The sequence below is a fragment of the Anopheles ziemanni genome, chromosome 2 (assembly GCF_943734765.1).
Source record: "Anopheles ziemanni chromosome 2, idAnoZiCoDA_A2_x.2, whole genome shotgun sequence".
Lineage (NCBI taxonomy): Eukaryota > Metazoa > Arthropoda > Insecta > Diptera > Culicidae > Anopheles > Anopheles ziemanni.
The window spans coordinates 10,923,749-10,943,821 of NC_080705.1; the positions used below are offsets into that span (position 1 = coordinate 10,923,749).

General features: G+C 46.1%; 4 protein-coding genes across 4 annotated transcripts; 2 read left to right on the top strand and 2 right to left on the bottom strand.

The window, feature by feature from the left end:
• Window positions 1–2,690: 2,690 nt before the first annotated feature.
• LOC131282618 (zinc finger protein 184) lies at window positions 2,691–7,702 on the top strand. The gene is made up of 10 exons (XM_058312125.1): window positions 2,691–2,796; window positions 4,062–4,355; window positions 4,450–4,620; window positions 4,688–5,228; window positions 5,297–5,588; window positions 5,689–5,874; window positions 5,944–6,034; window positions 6,196–6,330; window positions 6,405–6,504; window positions 6,577–7,702. The coding sequence occupies exons 2-10, from the start codon at window positions 4,170–4,172 to the stop codon at window positions 6,690–6,692; spliced, it is 1,818 nt and encodes a 605-aa protein (XP_058168108.1). The 5' UTR covers window positions 2,691–2,796; window positions 4,062–4,169; the 3' UTR covers window positions 6,693–7,702.
• Window positions 7,703–8,581: 879 nt separating this feature from the next.
• On the bottom strand, window positions 8,582–10,018 carry LOC131282947 (adenosylhomocysteinase-like). Its single transcript, XM_058312498.1, has one exon. It carries the CDS (start codon window positions 9,946–9,948, stop codon window positions 8,650–8,652), a length of 1,299 nt encoding a protein of 432 aa, XP_058168481.1. The 5' UTR covers window positions 9,949–10,018; the 3' UTR covers window positions 8,582–8,649.
• Window positions 10,019–10,395: 377 nt separating this feature from the next.
• Window positions 10,396–11,879, top strand: LOC131286948 (deoxynucleotidyltransferase terminal-interacting protein 2). The gene is made up of 3 exons (XM_058315961.1): window positions 10,396–10,616; window positions 10,682–10,977; window positions 11,479–11,879. The coding sequence occupies exons 1-3, from the start codon at window positions 10,421–10,423 to the stop codon at window positions 11,854–11,856; spliced, it is 870 nt and encodes a 289-aa protein (XP_058171944.1). The 5' UTR covers window positions 10,396–10,420; the 3' UTR covers window positions 11,857–11,879.
• LOC131281706 (iron-sulfur protein NUBPL) lies at window positions 11,859–12,856 on the bottom strand (the record flags this gene model as incomplete). The annotated part of the gene is made up of 2 exons (XM_058311057.1): window positions 12,459–12,856; window positions 11,859–12,393 (listed from the first exon to the last, which is right to left on the bottom strand). Coding segments are annotated over exons 1-2 (909 nt in total), but the record flags the coding sequence as incomplete, so codon positions are not given.
• Between the last annotated feature and the right edge of the window lie 7,217 nt (window positions 12,857–20,073).

Here is a 20,073-nt window from a genome sequence, read left to right on the forward strand (position 1 = left end):
CACAACCTGCAACGATGCAACTTTGGCTGCCACGGTAACTGCAAACCAAACACTCGCGGCACCGAAACGGAACGGAGGCTTTCAAGTTCTGGAAGACTCCCTGCTCAACAACCGGCCAGCGACGCACTGGCGACGAACCCCCCGGACGGTCCACCGTGGTGGAAAAGAATCTTTTTTCAACAGCGAGCGCGAGCAAAAAACGCACGAACTTCACACGTCGCCAGCGAACAACATAAACTGCTCGACTGGCAAGCACTGGACTACTGCGCGAGAAATACGAACGAACGAAACGCGCCGCGTCTTGGAGACGCAAACCTCCTTCTCCAGATCGTTGTTTTCTTCTTTCCACCTTTTTATCTACCTTTCCTTCTTCTCCTATAAGTCGCGCGCGTTTCGCTCTTTCTCTATCTTTGTCGCGGGCTTCCAATATACAGGGGCTGAAGAAAACGAATGAAATCGTAAATTTCTTGCTTTTCCACTCGCTCCGCGAGCTTCAGCGCTTCATAAGCTCCTGCTGGTCTGCATTCCGTAGAACCGCGATCACGCGACGACGCGATGGCCACAGAAAGGAATCGATTTTTACCAGCTCGCGGTACTCGAACGGTCCCACTTGAAGGAACTTAAACGGTCGCTAAGGTAAGAAACGGACTTCCCAGCTGTTGTTGTGAGACTGTTGGAGGAGATCACAACAATGGGAAGGTTTACGGGACGAGAAAACCAACCCGGCTGGTGGGTAGGGAGAAACGGAAACAACAGGGCACACAAGTTCTTTGCCTCTTGAAAGCACTACATCTTGGATCGATCTTGCACGCGCGAAACTTTATGCGCTAGCTAGCAAATCTACCTTGAAGATCAAGTGCGAGCTTTCTTCAGTAGTTTGATGAACGGAATAACTAGGAGGAAGCAACAAAAGAAACTAAAATAAACGAATACCGTGGTCTTTTGTTTACACGCTCCAATTCCAGCCGGCGATGAAATATGCAACAGAAACATGAGATTTTCGGTGCACATGTTGGAAAGCGTTGCGTGAATGCGATCGAAATGCATCTTTTGCACGGGATATTTAGGACAACTGAAACGTATGGTTTTTATGCGGGTGTGAAGTTTTTGAAATTGCATTTCTTTTAGGAAAACTGTTTCATTTGTCAGTTGCTTGAATTTCTACATTCAGGTTTTTTTTAAAAAAAGAAACCAACAGTCATGTATGAAAATGCAACAGTTTGACGGTTGCTTACAATTGCGGAGTTTTAATAATTTCTTCCTGGATTTCAAACGATTCTCAAATTGAACCTAAACTTACAAAAAAATTTAAAAAATATTCAAAAGTTCCCAATGAAAACATTCACAGCACTCTGAAAGCACAACCCGGTGAAAATAAACGGTTGCCACAGATTGTTACAGCGTTCTACAAATCAACAGCTAAATCCAGCGACATTGAAACTAGTCAATCTAACTTTCTTTAGCGAGAAAAAAAATGAATCTGTAAATTCAACTGCATTTTCTTCCACGAAAATACGTTTAGCGTATTTTAAAAGATTCGTGTCGAAGTTTGAATGTGAGCCAACGTGTTTCTGCTTTAGCTATTCACTGAAAAACCCTGTATGGATTGGATTGTCACTACATGTTTACCATGCTGGGTCGATTACTCAACAGATTTTCAGAATTCAACGTTTTACAAATTAATATCAAAACCAAGCAAACATTTCTTCATATGTTTATGCTTTAATCCTGCAGCATAATGAAAATTAAATGTCCAGCATTTCACATTTCGACATTTGTTTACAACATCAGAAAGGAAAATCGCGTTGAGAAGAGCTCAGAGCAAAATAGGAGGGAGAGATACGTTGATCCGCTTTACTTCTCAACATTCTCTCTTTGTTTCGCACTATCAGCCTCTCTTCTTCGACCAAATTGGCTCTCGTGCTCTTTCGCTCTCTCGTGTGCTCTCTTCGTCTGTCCCTCGCGCGATTGTGACCCGCAAGCGCATCTTGCGGAGCCACGAACGGTACAGACGACTTTTTCCCTTTCATGCGGGCTGACAGTCGTGTCGCTTATCGTTGTGCTTCTTTTTCCGTGCCAGTACAGTGAAACGGTGTCTAGCAACCGCCGCCATATTAAAGTGAGACAAAAGACGGTTCGTGGTGATTCGAAACGAAACTCGGAACGGGGACGCAGAAGAGTGTGTTGTCGATCGAATAAAGTGATTTGTTTTGGCCACCGAAATCATCGTTGGTCATCCGGCTGGGCAAACTGCCGCGAAGAAGGTATGAAGCATATGGAGCACCCCAAGCGCGCGCTAGACCCCGTGGGGTGCTACGCCACCGCCAGGCAAGGGACGGCTTGGCAAATGAGACTCGGGGAATGGCGGCCGAGCGGCTGCAAAATCGATCCACTTTTGTGAAGCTCTCGCATGCTGCTTTAATTGTAATCCCCTCAACTACATCGCTTGCTGTAGATATGTTTCGAAAATCGCAAATGCTACCCCGGGAATTTGACTGAATGTTTCTAGATCGAGATGCCCTAAAGTAGGCGCCTCGGTTTCGTCACAGATTTTTGCTTTTCTCATCGCGCGTCCGCGAGTGTATGCGTGCATGGCACGTCGTCGCGACGTTCGCGCGTACGGTTGTGTACGTGCATTGGCGCAGTGAGCAAAGCGCAAGAGCGAGTTAGCAAATGGCCGCATGAACGGAAGCGGAATTTGGTTAGAGTCGGGCAAACGCTTTCAATGCAACCAACGCCTGGTCCGTTCATACGTCAGCCGCCTGTGCGTTACTGTTTCGCGATAGAAAACTAGTGGTAAAGTCATCACAAAATGCACTAATCTACTCGTATTAGTAACGTAAACCCCCCTAGGGGGTGTGAAGTGAAGATTTGCTGCTCGCATTCTCGAACAACTGTGACTGATGCAGTCCTCCGTTTGAGAGACTGACCATTTTTCGAGGTGCCAACGCGTGGTGTCATCCCGTTTCGCAGCCCCTTTCTCGCTCGTTCCGCTTTCTTGAGTCCGCCACGAACAGCGCGGGAGGCTGAACAGTTTTGCGTTTGCCCGACAACAAATATCGCAGTCGCCTGTGCGTTCTACTTTTGTCTCCTTCGGGAAAAAGAAATTTTTCAAAGAAAAGGGAAGGAACGAATACAAGCCGTGTGCGGACGTCAAAGGTGGGCTGGTGGTGATGATATGCGTGTGCTGCTTCCACCAGGCACAACACAGCCGCCCTGCTCTTGCCCCACGAGCAAGAGGGCAAATCGGTGCGGTTTCTCTTTTCCCTGCGCCACCATCGACGACGGAATACGATGCACGCGATCGACCCATCCATCCTTTTTTCCGAAACGGTGCCAATTTGCAGGTTTAGACAAAAAGACAAAGTAACACCGTGCGTCTTCTCTTTCTAAGAAGAAAGCAACAAAAATGTGCTTAAGCAAAAGAGCAGGAGAAAAATCATAGCCCATGTGCGTTAAAGTAAATTCGCGGTTTATTTACGTTTTTTCCATATAGAGTTTTTATGATTCGCAAAACATGCTTTATAGATGTCTGTTTAATTTACTTCAGTAGGGTATTTTAAAAACATTTAAGCGCATAACGCTCGCAAACCAGCCCTATCGTAACAATGGGTTGTAAAGGTGATGCACTAATCTTGGAACACTGAGTCCACCAAGATTGTACGATTCCTTCGCGTACAAGGTGAAATCGCGCGTTTACTTTCAAAACCAAAGTCTTTACCCGGGCGACATTCGCGCGGTGCCTCAACGTGAAAATGTTCAAAAAGTCACAACACAACGACACGTTCGAACGTACGCCTTTGAAATTTGTCCTATGGCGCAGGGTGAATGGCGTAAGGTTTCCGAATGCATATCCATGCAGCGGCTAAAGGCCTACTATACCTGTGATCGTAGCTTACTTCGATAACATAACCCACACGGCTCACTGCCGTTGAATGAATGAAGCAGCACGTGATGGAATGTTGGTTGGCACTTTGTCAAACGCTTGTTCCCGATCTTGATCAACAACATTTTTCTTATTTTTAATGTACTCTCGCCGTTCATTTTGTTTCTCCACACAGATCGAGACGGCGCTAGAAAAGCTATGCTTACGCGATCGACCGCGATCATAAGACTTTAGAGAAAGAAGAGAGTGTGTTACGAGCGAGTAACGTCAGCACGCGAGCAAGATGTTTACCACCAACAACATCCAGACGGCCACGGGAACCCCTATCGGCATACAATACCAGACCACCACCACCGACATCAACAAGGGCACCAAACTAGAGGGTCAAAAGACGAACCAGCAGGCACCGGAGTTCTCCACCTTCTACGCCAATGTGAATATGATTCAAAAGCTAACGCCAACGTCGCAGGTAACGTCCCTGGCGGCTGGCAACACGCTTTTACACACGCACGGACGGCTCGCTGACGAGAATGGTGGTCTTTCTCTTCCCGTTTTTCCTCTAGGCGTTGAGCACCGTGAACCTGGCGCAGTTGTCCGATGACACGAAAACGGTCCAGTATTTGCAGCCCTTCGGGTATGCCAACTGTGCCCTGGTCAACCAGATGCCGATACCGAATGGCGTGACCGGAATCACCGTCGACGGAAGGCAGCTTGTGGTAAATAAGCCCATCACGGTACGAGTGTGCTTTATCCTTTGCCACCGGGCAACTCTTGATCGATTGTTACTTTTTCCCTTCGTAGAACACCATATCGAACATTAGCTTCAAGTGCGACGTGTGCGGTTTGATGTTCAATCATCTGACGCTGCTGAATCATCACAAGCGCACCCACAATCAGGACGGTGAGACCACCTCCGATGCCATCACGGTTGTCACGCAGTCACAAAATCTCATCTCGGAGACGGGCCAGAACCTGGGCCAGATTCAGATCGTTGCTACCGAGGCGCTCGATCCTGTGCCACAGCAGCAGCTCCAGCATGCCCAGGAAGCCCAGCAACAGCAGCAACAGGCTCAAGCGCAGGCACAAGCTCAAGCCCAACAGCAACAACAACAGCAGCAACAGCAACAGCAGCAACAACACCAGCAGCAACAGCAACAACAACAACAACAGCAGCAGCAGCAACAACAGGTCACTGTTACTCATACGGCGAAGGGCGACAAAGCGCAGAAATGTATCTCCTGCAATGGACCAATCCACACCAACCCGAAGCGGAAGGGCCCCAAGCTGATCCGCTGCGAAACGTGCATCAACAACGATGGAGCACAAACGGTGCCGGCACGAAGTAAGCATACGACATGGCCACTTTGCGTGTAGGACAAGATTATCTATAGCTCTTTGTACCGTCCACAGCCACACAAATCTTTGTCGCACCCGACGGGGACATCAAGTTCGAGATCGGTGAAATACCGAACGCCTCGAACAGCAACTCGTCAATGGACTCGCTGATGCCCGGTGGGCAACAGATGCACTCGATCAAGGCCGAGCAAGCGATCGTGCAGCAGCAACAGCAGCAGCAGAATGCGCATCCCGTTAAAAAACGTAATTTAGCAACTGTCACAAAATGTAACAAATGTAACGGTTCTGGTGTAATTATAGTTGGTGGCCAGAAGAAGCACATGCACCAATCGCAAGTACATCCCCAGTGGGTATCCCATTTTGTTTTTGCTGAACAAGCAAGTTGGGAGTATTCGTTCGATAATCAATCGGTTCGGTGTTTTCTTCCTGCGATTTTATGTTTCTAGGCCTGAAAAACCGTTCACCTGTAACACGTGCGGAGGGCGTTTTTCGCGCTACTCCAGCCTCTGGTCGCACAAGAAGCTGCACACGGGCGAAAAGAACTACAAGTGCAACGTGTGCGGGATAGCGTTCGCGAAGGCGGTCTACCTGAAGAACCATATGCGCATCCATACGGGAGAAAAGCCGTACAAGTAAGTGCCTTTGGCAGCGGATGTTTACGGATTCTCTAACTGCTAACCAAACCCGTTGTCCCGTTGCAGATGTGGAACCTGTGGAATGCAGTTCTCGCAATCGCCGCATCTGAAGAACCACGAGCGTACCCACAGTGGAGAAAAACCATACGTTTGTGAGGTATGTAATTTTTGCTTAATTTTAGTAAAAACTAAACCTCTAAGTCACTCAAGTCAAAGACTTGAATGTGGTTGCTTCGACCAAAACGGATACCAATTCGAGTAAAACCATACCCTAAAGACAAGATGTTTAATGATCCGATGTTGTTTCCTTCCTTCCAGGTCTGTGACAAAGGATTCGCACGCCATGCCACCCTTTGGAACCATCGGCGGATCCACACCGGTGAAAAGCCGTACAAATGTAACCGCTGCCAGTCGGCGTTCAGCCAGGCGGCCCATTTGAAGAATCACGAAAAGGTAAGCATGTGACACTAAAACTCTATAAAATCCCATACTAAACGATTGTGCTTTTCAATTGGTTTCGCCATTAGGTACACTCCGGTTTGAAGCCGTTCAAGTGTGACATCTGTTCTGCCGCATTTGCCGATCGTTTCGCACTGAAGAGGCACCGTGGTATTCACGAGAAATACGGTATGGTTTCAAATCGTTTTATGAAACAATCCGTAAACTATGAACCTAATGGCAAATATATTTCCGTTTCAGGTCAAACGACTCCACTGCATCAGAATCAGCAGCAACAAGCAACCCAAGTGGTGCACAAGGAGGAAATCATCGAAATGGATGAAAAATCTCGGGAAGTTATTATCACTGGAATGTAAAGAAACTCGGTGGCTTGAAAAAGTTGCACTAGCGATCGGTTGAAGATTCTGCATCATGTAGGATGGAGGACGAACGGAGGGAGAGATAGAGTACGGGGGATGCATTTTGCGACGGATGATGAAATTCTTTAAAAACATAATTAGGAAAGTAGTAAGTAACCTATAAGAATTTGTGTAGCACCTACGAAATGCGAAGGTATGCTGCACGCGTTATAGATCCCCGAAACCCGACGTACGAAGAAATAACGATAACTGTCCTCCAGGAAATTACATCGCAGTGAATTGAAGTTTAAACACTAGGCCATAGGTTGAGACTTTTCCCGCTACCGCAGGATAGGTTATTAAAACATGCTTAAAGTAGATCATAACTTCATGCAAGGTTGATCTTAAGACGTTCGACGAACGCCGTTGCGCGTGCGATGGGATAAGAACACACTCTCCCTATTCGAATGATGATTTTAAACAAGCAGTTCTCTACGAAGAACACCTTCAGCTGCGGAATGAAAACACATTTTAAGACATTAACCTTCCCTTGTAAGTACGTATTATGAATTTTTTATTCTGTAAAGTAAGCCACATGCGACCCAGCCCGTTTGATGAACGGTCGTCACTGATGGTTCATTTAATCGATAATTTTTGTTCCCTTAAACCGCCGCTATCGCACTAATAATTGTACATACTGACCGGTTCTTCGACACGCAAGTATTTGTACTCTACTGAAGTGTACGCAAACACTTTTTGAACATCGTTGGTGAATAATAGTTAAGTACGTAAGTGTTAGAATAATTGAAACAGCAGCAAGAATAGGAGTGCATTTCATTTGCATTAGCGACTAACATTATTTTTCTTATTTTATTATTACTAAAAGTACTGCATTACTTGAAATGTATCACAAAAATCTTTGAAAAACGTAGTTAAATTCAAAATCAAAAAGATAAAAAAAACAACCCCCGGGCCATGTTCAACACATCCGGGCATATGTTGTTTGTTGAATAGTATTCAGAAGAAAGAAAAAAAAAAACAGCAACAAATGTTGCGTTACTTTTCGTTTTTGGGTCACAATCTTTGTTTATCATGAAACTTTGTTTATAATAGAAACTTAGTGGTTAAAACAACAATTTATCTACGAACAATATGTCGTAAGGCTTTGCTTCCTTGAAGCAAGGCAGAACGAAAAGCAGCACGAATATTTACCTTTAAACATAACAGAACTACAGGATAAGATCTTCAGATGCCCACACCTGGCGCATCTGGGAAATGTAAATAGGGTTTTAATGTTATGCTTAACTTTACGGCTACAGTATGCAGTATGCAGGCACCAGAGCAAAACCAGAAGAATGAGCGAAAAAGCAAGAACAACAGGCAAAAGAGGAACCCATACTAAATTCTTGTGCACATTTTTATTGTAAAAACAGAAGACCCCCAACTTGACCTTACGCAGACCTTAAGCTCCCGGAATCACGTAGTATCTAGCGTACGAAAGTGCAGAACATTCATACACCTATCTTATAAGTGAAATAAATCATTTCAAGCAAAAGCGAGTAATTTAACTAGGTGGTGATTTCATTTCACTGAGTGTGTGTCGAAAAGGACTCGTTTCATTCTTTCTTAAAGTAAGTGAACTTACGAACAGCTTACACGGTTACATATTTTTATTTTGAAATTAAAACACTAATGCAAGTTTTAATGGTCCGCGATCACTTGATCGTGACAGGCATGAAAAGTAACTGTTTTATTGCTACATTAGCATAACGGCATACAAAATGCACTTTAGTGGCACCATGGCAATCACGAAATGCTTCAGCTTACTTCGATTGAGTCTTGCCTGAACTGAAACATATTTTTCACGTACCAAAAAGATCAGTTAGTTGAAGTTATCTATTTTGTTGGCTCAATTGATGGACATGAAGTGGTTACAAAAACATTGAAATTGATAGCAAACTAGAAATGCACGCGCCTAATAACGATAGTGTTCCGGTTTGTATGGTCCTTCGGCAGGCAAGTTCAGGTACTCCGACTGCTTGGGCGTCAGTTTGGTCAGCTTAACGCCAAGCTTTTCCAGGTGCAGTGCGGCTACCTCCTCGTCCAGCTTCTTCGGCAGCACATGCACACCGATTTCGTACTTCTCCCGGTTTGTCCACAGTTCAATCTGCGCCAGCACCTGGTTGGTGAACGAGTTCGACATGACGAAGCTTGGGTGGCCCATGGCACAACCGAGGTTCACCAAACGGCCCTCCGCCAGCAGGATCACGTGATTCCCGCTCGGCAGTAGGTACCGATCAACCTGCGGTTTAATGTTAACCTTCTCCTTTGCGTTCTGCTCGAGCCAGGCTACGTTCACTTCACAATCAAAGTGACCAATGTTGCACACAATCGAATCGTCCTTCATGTTGAGGAAGTGTTCGCCCATGATGATGTCTGTGCAGCCGGTCGTGGTGACAAAGATCTGTGCCTCCTTACTGGCCTCCTCCATCGTCGTCACCTCGAATCCTTCCATGGCCGCTTGCAATGCATTGATGGGATCAATCTCTGTCACAAGCACGCGACCTCCGGAACCACGGAGCGCTTGGGCGCAACCTTTGCCCACATCTCCGTATCCGGCGACCACACACACCTTGCCCGCAATCATAACATCCGTCGCGCGCTTAATACCGTCCAGCAGCGACTCCCGGCAGCCGTACAGATTGTCGAACTTGCTCTTCGTAACCGAATCGTTCACGTTGATCGCCGGCATACCGAGGCGACCCTCGCGGAACATTTTGTACAGATTGTGCACACCGGTGGTCGTCTCCTCGCTCAATCCGCGGATTTCTTTCAGCAGCTCCGGATGCTCTGCGTGCACCAGGTTGGTCAAATCGCCACCATCGTCAAGAATCATGTTCAACGGCTTGCCATCCGGGAAGATGAGCGTCTGTCGAATGCACCACATGTACTCCTCGTCCGTCTCACCCTTCCAGGCGTACACCGGAACACCCGCCTTTGCCATGGCCGCAGCGGCGTGATCCTGGGTGCTGAATATGTTGCAACTGCTCCACTGCACCTCCGCGCCTAGCTCCAGCAGTGTTTCGATCAGCACCGCCGTCTGGATGGTCATGTGAAGACATCCGGCAATCCGGGCACCCTTGAGGATCTTGAGCGGACCGTACTTCGTGCGGCACGCCATCAGACCGGGCATTTCGTTCTCAGCGAGAATGATTTCCTTACGTCCGAATTCGGCCAGCGAAATGTCGGCTACTTTATACTGTGGTTTGGACATTTTTTCACACGAACTGTTCTTAGCTTAGCGCACGAAATTAGAATTGAGCCGATTTGTGCAACACTCGTCTGATACCGCGTGAACCGAAAAGAAACTGTGAAACCGGCGTGCTAAATTTGGCGTTTATAACCTAACCGCATGGAAAGGTAGTGCGAGATAGATTTTGGCTTTTTAGCTTCTGGAAATGGTTCGAAGAAGGCAATTCAAACCTTAAAAAAGGAGATTAATTTACAGAAATCCGCAAATTTATCAGAACACAAGAAAATTACCTATTTTACCAATTTATGAAAACCATGCAGCAAATAGTTGCTCGAAACAACTGTCAATTTGCTATAAAAACGTAGCTAAGCTGTCTAAATCTTGCCGCCTTGCCGATGTTTACCTCGATAGCTGCCATCATCAGGTAAACAAACGCCATGCGGTACTAACAGCAAAGAGTGTGATCGTTTACTCTTCACGCCGCAGTATTAAAATGGATTTCTTCGTGGTCGATACCGTTGGTGACACCGCTAACAGCGGTCATTTTAATATCCCAAAGTTGCCAAAGCTTCCCAAACCTTATGTGAGTGTTTTCGATGGAACCGTTCCCGCAACCGCTGTAGAAGAGGTGAAGAAGGAAGAGCTAAGCGATGGTAATGACGACGATGACGACGATGACGACTTTGGAGGTACGCTACCATCTTTTCCCAAGATTTACAAAATGAAATCCTCAACGAAGCTTTTTTGTTTGCAGGATTACCTCCTCCCGGTGAAAGCATTGCGAAAATACTGAGCACTCCCGTAGACGATATGTCTTCAATTGTGGATTACAAAAAACACGCACTAAATGTGCGTACTTTCCGTGCAGACAAACGAGCGAGCAAATCGACAGGCCGTTCTACCCACCAGGGAATAACACAGAAGAACGAACTCAATCAAACGGATGTCAATGCCGAAATGAAAAACGCCGTATTAACTGCTAGCATTGAGAAGAAAGATAGCATTGCACGGTTGGGGATGAGCGAAGCAGCTCGGCAGAAATTAAATCGGGTAAGAAAAATCGTATTTCGCTATGGAAAGGGATTTGCTTTATGATTTCCTTACTGATGATATATTCGACAGCTGAAATGGTTGCTTAGATACTCTATTACATTGTCCAGACTCAACCCGTGCTCACAATACAGCCCTCCCACTGTAATCTTAACGGAATGATACACTTTTCTGAAGCTATGCATTCTGTCGTAAGGCCGGTGGGATAATGAAGCTGGTTCGAGCATCGATTCGGTTCGCTTTCGCTAGTGAAACGATGTTGATGATCGATCCTTGAGGATCGGGCACTTTATGTTGTTTAGAAGCGGTTAACAATGTGCTGGCTGCTATGATCCCACAGAACTAACTTTCCAAGGGTTTTCAACGAGCACGGGTCTTGATAAGTTTTCAGAGATCTCTGAACCGATTGATGTCCTCTTTAGTAATCTGATTTACCTAATTAGGGAACCTCATCGCCGTCGGTAGCAAAAAGGTACACTAACATGTAGTCTTATTTTCTAGGCGGAACGCCAAAAGACCAAGGGCAGAGAATGGTTCAACATGGCTGCTCCAGAGGTGACGCCAGAGATGAAGAATGAACTCGATCTGATACGGATGCGCTCCGTGTTGGACCCGAAAAAGGTATACGGTCGGGTGGAGAAACGAAGCACTCCAAAATACTTCGAGATCGGTACGGTGCTCGAATCGCCGTTGGACCACTTTAACGAGCGCGGAACTAAGAAGGCCAACAAGCAGTCGCTCGTGGACGAACTGATGGCCGATGCGGAGTTCCAGAAGTTTAACAAACGCAAGTACGCGGAAGCGTTGGAAAAGAGAAAGAAGAAAGCCTACCACAAGGCAGTGTTGAAGATGAAGAAGGATAAGAAAAAGAGGAAATAAATAGAAAGCTTTTGTTTATTCGTTAAAAAGTCGATTACTTTTGTTGCGATGGTGTCGTACGACTTGGCAAACAGGGAATCGGGAAATTTCAAGCAAACGGGCGTTCCGGCATCGCAGCATTGCATTACGTCTTTTTCGATCGGTATTCTGGCTAGCACTTCCACCGAAAGCTCCTGTACATATTTTTCGATAAGATTGTCCGCTAGTTCAATCCGATTGTCACATTTATCACAAACGACATGGCTCATGTTTTCAACCAGTCCCACCAGTGGTACCTTAAGCGTGCGATACATTTCAGCACCCTTCTTGGTTATATCTAGCGCTGCCGCTTGTGGAGAGCTTACTAGCACCACCCCATCGATGGGAACGTTCTGGCTGAGCGAAAGATGGACATCTCCTGTGCCGGGTGGTGTATCGACGACAAGGATATCCAACGGGCCCCAAGCTGCCCCTTTTAAGAGTCGCTGAATGGCGGACATCACCAGTGGACCACGCCAAACCACGGGCCCAGATTCGACCAGCAGGCCCATCGATAAACTGAAACGATATTGTTTGTCTCATAACTCATTTCGAGTCTCATGCTATAGCGTTCAATATTTTACCATTTCACACCAAAGTTGACCAATGGAACCATCATATTCCGCTCGTCCACCAACGGGGCCTCGCTGAGGTTCATCATTCTAGGCACGGATGGGCCGAAAATGTCTCCATCCAGCAGGCCCACCGTTTTACCGTATTTTGCCAGTGTAACCGCCAAGTTTACTGCCGTGGTTGTTTTACCTACGCCGCCCTTCCCGGACGATACAACTACAATGTGCTGTACGCCAGGTAAAGCCAACCGTTTAGGCAAACTTCTGGCCATAAGTTCGGCCTGTCTTTGGTTTGGTTTTGAACATAAATTCCTAACGATCGACACTCCATAATGTCTACTATGTAATCCTAATCGCATCATTTGTGCGGCACTTTCAAAAACCATCGATCTTTATTTTGGAAAACACCGGTAGTTTCGTAATGTTTGACAAATCGATCCGGTTTGTTTACATTCCAGTTTGTTTGAATGATCCATAATAAACGATCATTTCGGAATATATGAGTCAAATAGATTTTTACATGTTAATTATTCCTAGAAAAATCGTGGATTATTATAAATTAATATGGCTGAAAAAACTAAATCAAATTCGTATTCTTTTGAGTTAGTTACCGCATTACAGGTGTTACATGGTGTTACGACGAAATCGCACAATAATTTGTCAAATTCCATACAAAGTGATGGGATAACAAATCGTGATTCAATAAAAGTCCGCTCTCAGATCTGAATCTTCTAATCCGAGTCCTAATACGTAATATCACGCGTGCACCAAAATGAAATATCAATGGAATATAATTCACCGTAGCAAACGACGGAGATATGTGAATCGCGCGAAAAAACCAATCTTTGTCCAATTCATCTATCTCTTCTTGGCGTAACGACCGTCTTGGTCATGCCCGTTAAGGGCTTACAAACCTTTTTCCCTTTGCGTGCGTGAATAGTCAGTCCTCTCGTACAGGTGAGGATTCGGTCTCGATTGGGATTCGAACCCACGCCGTCGAGGTAGTCCAGTGTTTGATTCGAAAAAACTGCTGTCAATCACGTTTTCTGTACATCGACTCGTTACATGACTAATTCGACTCAACTCGTGTTTGGGTCGAGTCACATTAAATTCAAATAGATTCGAGATTCAAGTCTGAATCGAAACAAATCGAGTCCCAAACAAATCAAATCAGAATCAAATCCCCAATGAATCAAACATGATCCGAGACTGTTAAATGGGATTCAATCTTTATATTCCTCAAAGAGGGGCGAGTCTTCTGGTCTTCCGAATCCCCATCTGCTGCAACTTTCAAAAACGTCAGTGTTCTTCGAAGTTTCGGTGCGGAAAGTTGTGTCGGTCGGTTCGTGTCGTGCAAAGAGTTGAGGGCGTTGATCGGGTCTGGTCGAATTAATTTCCCTATTTCCTCTGTGTGAAGCGACTGCTGTATCAGCGAGCGCAGGAAAACGGTGAAAACAATGGTGGTTCTAGTGTAGTGTCTTACTGCTCAGGAATAGTTCGATCTTCTTCGCGTCTTCGCCTGCTCCGCTCCGGTCGTCAGTCGGTGTTGGTGAAACGATGCACACCTGATTTGCACTTCAGCAGTTCAGAAAACCGTCGAAGACACATATCCGCGGAACGCGCGAGCATCAATTTGTCCACAATCATCACGACCAGCGGGTGAAAATTAGTTCCTCCTCGGGCCCGGCACGGTTTTTTTCGGTGAGAGTCTGTCTGCATTTTTGTTGTCACTTATCTGTGTAAAGTGTGCGTGCAGTTTTTTGTTCCCTTTAGTGTAGTGGCCAACCGGAAAGTGGTAAAAAGTTTGCTTTGCTCGAAAGCAGCATCTACATCCGCGCCGCCTTGTTCTGCTTCGTCCGGCGCAATTTTACCCCAACAGGGCGGAGTTAATTATCAGTAAAGTTTTTTCCCCCCCCTGCCTTCTGTACAAACCGTGCGGGTGTGTTCAATCAAGTGTTTCGGCCAAACCGTTACTATTACCGTACGGTAGTGAGCCAGCAACCGTGTGTGCATTTGTTGCTGGCCAGGCGCCACTGGAAGAGACATCGGCGTTGCATTATTAATTATCCCGTGCACTTGTGCCCATTTCATTTGCAAGGTAAGACAACAGCAAAATAGCGTTCAACGTTTTGGGAAAGGATACACCGTATTTTTTTTGTAGCCCGCTCGCATCGGCCCCTTTGTGAGGTGGCTCAGCTAGATTACCTTTATGGCGATGTGAAAAAGAAAAAGGAAAAGCTTCCTTGCTCCCCTTCAACTCCCGGTAAAAATGGAAAAGAAAAACCCATTTTGTTGTGTGTTTAAGCAGGCGCTGGTTTACCCGTATGTTTGTGTGGGTGCACCCGCGAGTCGATGTGTTGTATGATGCGGCCCAAAAAGAAAAGCTAAACCGCGTCCGGTTGGCAAATGCAACATAAATGAGGAAAAGGAAATCGTAGCCTCCTGTGTGTGGCGGAAGATGGGATGAAATCGAAAAGAAAAGCAATTCTTGTGTTTACCCAAAGGATAGCGCCAGAGGGGGTGTGGGAGAGCAAACAAAATGTACGATGGGAATGGAAAAAAAGGTGGAATGTGCGCGCATAGGAATCTTTTCCCGGTGGTGACCATTTTGCGAACGAACCACAGAGATATCGAAAAGCATATACCATCTGTAGCTGTATTTCCGATGAACGATAATTCTTTGCTTCAGCATCAAACGCCGAAAAAAAGATCATCGAAGATGGCTCTCTATGGAGCATGTCGTCCCACGTCCTTCAAGGCAGCGTTTCGCTTGCTCGTCATATGGCATTTGCCAGTTTTTGGATGTTTTTGCGGGCTCGTCGTTTGTTTGTGCGAGCAATAAAAAACGCATCATTGCTGTGGCCCGTCGTAAGCGATTTCTGTAAAGCGGCGAAGAAATAGAAAGGTTTCGCTGGTTGCCGTGGCATGCAAACGAGGAAGGAAGAGCGCTGGCCGAGTAAGGGCAGGCGGCGGCAATGGAAAACGCGAAAAAGAAAGTTGGCCTACCACCATTTGTGCCAAATTCGCCAACATCCATCGAACGCTCATCATCATCATCGTGGTCGTCGACGTCGTCGTCGTCGTCATTCGTCAGCAGTAGGCACGCATACAGAACTGGACATTCCTTCTGTTTCTGCGCTTTATGGCTGTGGACTTTTGAAAATCTAGTTTTGATGGCGTTATGGGTCCCCCGTTTACGAGCGCCACTCATCCGGACATCCGGCGATGATGTGTTGCTGTGCATGCGAAAGTGTTTCGCCGCCCCGAGAACGCTTATGCTGCGACTGCTTATATTGTCATCGCTGAAGAAAACGCCACCCCGTCTCGCACGGTCCCAGACGCTCTCCCTTCCGTCGGCGGCCAATGGAATTTGAAGCACTCCGCAAGCCATCGGAGACGCCACGCGCTTTTAACCAGTGTAGCAAAAAGTCATCTCCGGCACACCAACACAGGCACATCGGTCGCGGCATGAGATGATGTTGTTGTTGTTGTTGTTGTGGGGAGTATTGTACCGCCCCGTGTATAGCTCCCTTTGGCATTGGGCGCCCTCGACGCCGGTCGACGTCTTCCCGTCGATGTCAAGGAGATTCTAAAAATGTACCGTGTGCGCGCACATTGCGTGCGTACCATCCCAGCAGTTCCCTTCTCCTTCGTGCCCCACGTTTGGCCCTTCGCCCTTAACCCACCCACCCCTCGCCACCTTGCGCTCTGGCAGGAGCGTTTTTCCCGTTCGCCCCGATGCTCCTGCGCCCCAGTGCGTTTTCCTTATTTTCTTTTACGCCTCGCACCGCTCCCTAGGGGCTCGTTTCAATGGCATTTCCCTTTCCGGACACGTGAGAACGGAGAGGAAAAATGGCACCCTAAGGCGGCGAAACCACCCCTCCTTCGTACCCTCTTCCCTCCGGATGTCTTTCAAATAAAAGTGTTTCTGGTCCATCCGGAGATAGGAGGGGGGGCCAATACCTTTGGATGAAAAGGTTGTGAAACGCACACAGGGTTTCTTTCCGGCTGCAAGTTGTTTACTCAATGCAAAACCACCTAGAGTAGACGAGTGAGAAGGTATGCGCGCGCGTTCTACATCGTGGCCTCCGAGACAGGGCAGACGACTAATTACCTACACATTCACTCTTGGGGCTAAATTATCGCTCAGACCGCTAGCAGAGATTAGCAACGCGCTCCCCTTTTTCGAAACCATACCTCCACCCCCCGTCTAAAGGCCAAGTGGCGAGGAGAGATAGATAAAGTTAAATAGTTCAAGAATGCGACCGAACGATGGACATGAATCTAGTTCATACTGATGTGGTCCGTACCGCATTCTAGTGGCTTCCTGGGAAGATTTATGCCCCACCGCCCCCTAGTGCAACACCAAAGCCGGGACTCACATTGTTGTCGAGCGATTCGAAAGCGGGAGATGGGGAAACGATGTTAGAATAATTGAAATGTCTATGACACAGCATTATTTCTATGGACAGATTTTCTGGAATCTTATTTTCGTCCATCAGTACACGAAACGAGCAGAACCGGCTCTCATCGCTTGTAAAAATGTCACATTTCAACACCTAAAGCAAAGCTGACTTTTATGAATTCTATCTGTCGTGAAGCTCTCAATCTTGGAGTTTGAAATTCTAGTAATATCTCCAACGCTCCGTCACATGTCGTTAGTATGACGCTCGGTTGAACTTGTTGTGTAACGGCGTGCACACATCCCATACCCCAGCATCATCCCGGTTTTGTTGCGATTGACTTTGCTGCATTTTTTTTCTTCTTCTAATAGTTGTTTGCCACCCATTGAAGCGTGTCTAATGGTCCGTCTTTTATTGTCTTGTCATCGAGTTATGTTCCCCGGTTGTCGGGTTCGATTGCATTCCTACATCGACACCTTAACACTCCAAAATGGGCAGATTTTCACCGCGCAGAATGTTCTATTTTTGCTTGCAAGCAGAATAGAAATAAAAGAAAACAGGAAGACATCGGGGAAAAAAACATACAAGCAAGTACGATGTGCTGCTGACCTAGAAACTTTCCGTACAGGAGGACATCCCATGCACACGCGGTATACCGTACCTGTGACAAATCCGTGTCCACAATCCGTCCACGTTTATCTCATGCAACCTGCCCTTCCCACCGGATGTGTTTGGTTTGCGGGTAGTTAGGTGTGGGGCCAGGAGTGATTTGTGGCCAGCAACATTGGCAGTAGTAGTCCGCTCCAACGGATCACTTATGCGTGTGTGAGTGTGTGTGTTTTTGTATGTTCCGGGAGTGCCAAGTTGATGGCGCCCGGGGCTCTGATGAAGCGAGATTAGAAGAAGTTTATGATGCCTTCTGTTTTCTCGATTATTACACCACCGGCTCTGCCGGAGTTTTAACGAGTATTTTTATCTTGTTTTCATTTTTTGTTTAATTTTAAGTATTCTCTGTCGCATGAGAATGTTACTCCATGACTCGGACATTTTACTTATTTTTATTGTGCCTATCAAAGTGAAGTTTTGTCTTTTTGCTGCCCCCCACCCTTTAGTTTCTTTTTCACGTTGCTTTTTGTGATTTGGTAGGTTTTATATGTTTTATTTCTTACGCTTTCAAGAAACCTAGGTAAACGTTAGAAATAAAATTGGTAAAAGTCTTCTTGCTAAGTCTACGCATTTTAACAATTACCGGCAAGTTTAACGGCACTTAAGCTATTATTCTACACAGTTTGTAAGTAAACTCAAACGTAGGAATAGCTACCCCAACGTTACGTACTTATGTTTTATGAAGAGGGTTCGTTTTAGGCTCAGCCATGCCGTTATTCAATTATGATAATTAATTGTGGCCCCTCGCCGCACGAACCTTGGTTAAACAGGGAAAACAAAACCGAAAACTATAGCAAAACCTATTAACGATGTCTCTAAATGGACACCTCTTTTGAAAAAGGGGCAACCCTTTCACTGGGTGGGATTTTCTCACTTCATTTTCAAATCTCAATTTGCACGAAATTATCCGCGTGTCTGGCCAAACTCGGGCCGGTGGTTCGTGCCGGCGCACGGGTTTGTTTTATTTATGTGTGCGTGCCGTCCCGTGCCACATATTCGAAACGTGAAAACCGATTCCTTTGGAAGGCTCACAAAAAAAAAAATACTAGCTGAAGAGCCTTTTTCGAATCTCAATTTCGATCATTTATCTAATTAAATCCGGCAAACTGCCAATCAAGTTGCATGCAAAACGCGAAACCGAGCACGTGCACTTTTGCTCAAACCTTTCCAAAAACTGTGGTTGAACATTATTGGGCCTGCGGGTTGGTCTTTCCTCTATTATTGTTTGATCCGCACGGTAACAGGTCCGTTCAGTGAAACCTTGGCCTTTGCATGTCTCTTGGTGGCTTTTGGGGCTAACCACCGGCCCCGTTCTTATCAGCAGCAGGCGGCCACAAGTGCAATAGCTGGCACACGATAAACCTCGATCATCGCTGTCGTTGAGTGGTTGTGCTTTACCCGGCACACCCCAATTTAATGTGGGGTGCAGGGAAAATGTGCTCCTCTTATGGCCTTATCGAAACCATCGTACCCATTGCGGAAGGTTTTCGTTTGTTTTTTTATGTGCCAACCTTTTCCTCATTAGCCGCGCGGATAATAAATGCTATTTTTGGATTCAATTTCGCTCATTCAATGAAAGTTATCGAAGCCAGGTCGGAAGGAAAGTCAGCCCCAATGAGGCTGTTAATGGGTGCGCTCATGCAGCTCTCTCGTTTTCATCACTCATTTTCCCTCCCAAACCCCTAGGCGTGTGCTGTCTTATGAATGAAAATGGGAAATAAATTTCCTCCCCAATGGTGCGATCAATCGTAACACCGCAAATCGTCAAATCGTACGCTTTATGTGTGCGAAACACTTTCTCCATTTGTCAAGTAAGAAAGAAACCACCCTCCCAATAGCGGTTACCTTTAAGAGGCAGCAAGTTAATAAGTGCCTAGGATCGGTTACATTACCGGTGGTAATGCAGGGGTCCGGGCAGAACGGAAACCCCCCCCCCAATGGCCCCATCGTTCGCATGTTTTGGCACAACCAACCTCCCCCCAGTAGGGAAAGCCAAATCTATCCGTCATAACAACCGGGGCGGCAGTTAGGAGAGAGGTAGGGAGCGAGTGTGGGTCCCAGGCGGGAGTTTGGGGACGCTCGATGATTGATGAAGGATGTCACCGGGTCCGTCGCGAAGCATTTGCCGGCCCCGTTTCGTTGTGCGATTTACGCAAACGATCGCGGACAAACAGATGTTTTGTTTTCCTTCTTGGCTCGTTACTTTATTATTGTAACTTCTAGGCTAATGACGTCCGTCCGTTTGGTCTTTTAATTGTTTTTCTTTGAGTTTCTTAGAGCAGTTAATCGAAGAAGATACAGTAGTATTTTTTATACTTTATTTTTCCCAAGACTTTTTATTTTCCAAGGTGTTTTTGAATAAATTTTGTCTTAGGAAAAACTTGTTAATGTATTGTACCTGATTATTGTTCTAAACTGATGTTGAATAGCTGGGTAATAATTTAATATTTGTTTGCCTTGGTACGCTACATTTTACTATCAAACAATAATTAATTCTTGTTATTTCCACTTCAACTACGTTGAGTAAAGTTTATCCTCGACTTACCTTTTTTCTGTTT

Coding starts and splice junctions, on each gene's coding strand:
- LOC131282947 (XM_058312498.1), bottom strand. CDS start 9,948: ATGTCCAAACCACAGTATAAAGTAGCCGACATTTCGCTGGCCGAATTC.
- LOC131286948 (XM_058315961.1), top strand. CDS start 10,421: ATGGATTTCTTCGTGGTCGATACCGTTGGTGACACCGCTAACAGCGGT. Junction 10,617..10,681: donor CGACGATGACGACTTTGGAG/GTACGCTACCAT, acceptor TTTTGTTTGCAG/GATTACCTCCTCCCGGTGAA. Junction 10,978..11,478: donor CTCGGCAGAAATTAAATCGG/GTAAGAAAAATC, acceptor CTTATTTTCTAG/GCGGAACGCCAAAAGACCAA.
- LOC131282618 (XM_058312125.1), top strand. CDS start 4,170: ATGTTTACCACCAACAACATCCAGACGGCCACGGGAACCCCTATCGGC. Junction 4,621..4,687: donor TGGTAAATAAGCCCATCACG/GTACGAGTGTGC, acceptor TTCCCTTCGTAG/AACACCATATCGAACATTAG. Junction 5,875..5,943: donor ACGGGAGAAAAGCCGTACAA/GTAAGTGCCTTT, acceptor GTCCCGTTGCAG/ATGTGGAACCTGTGGAATGC.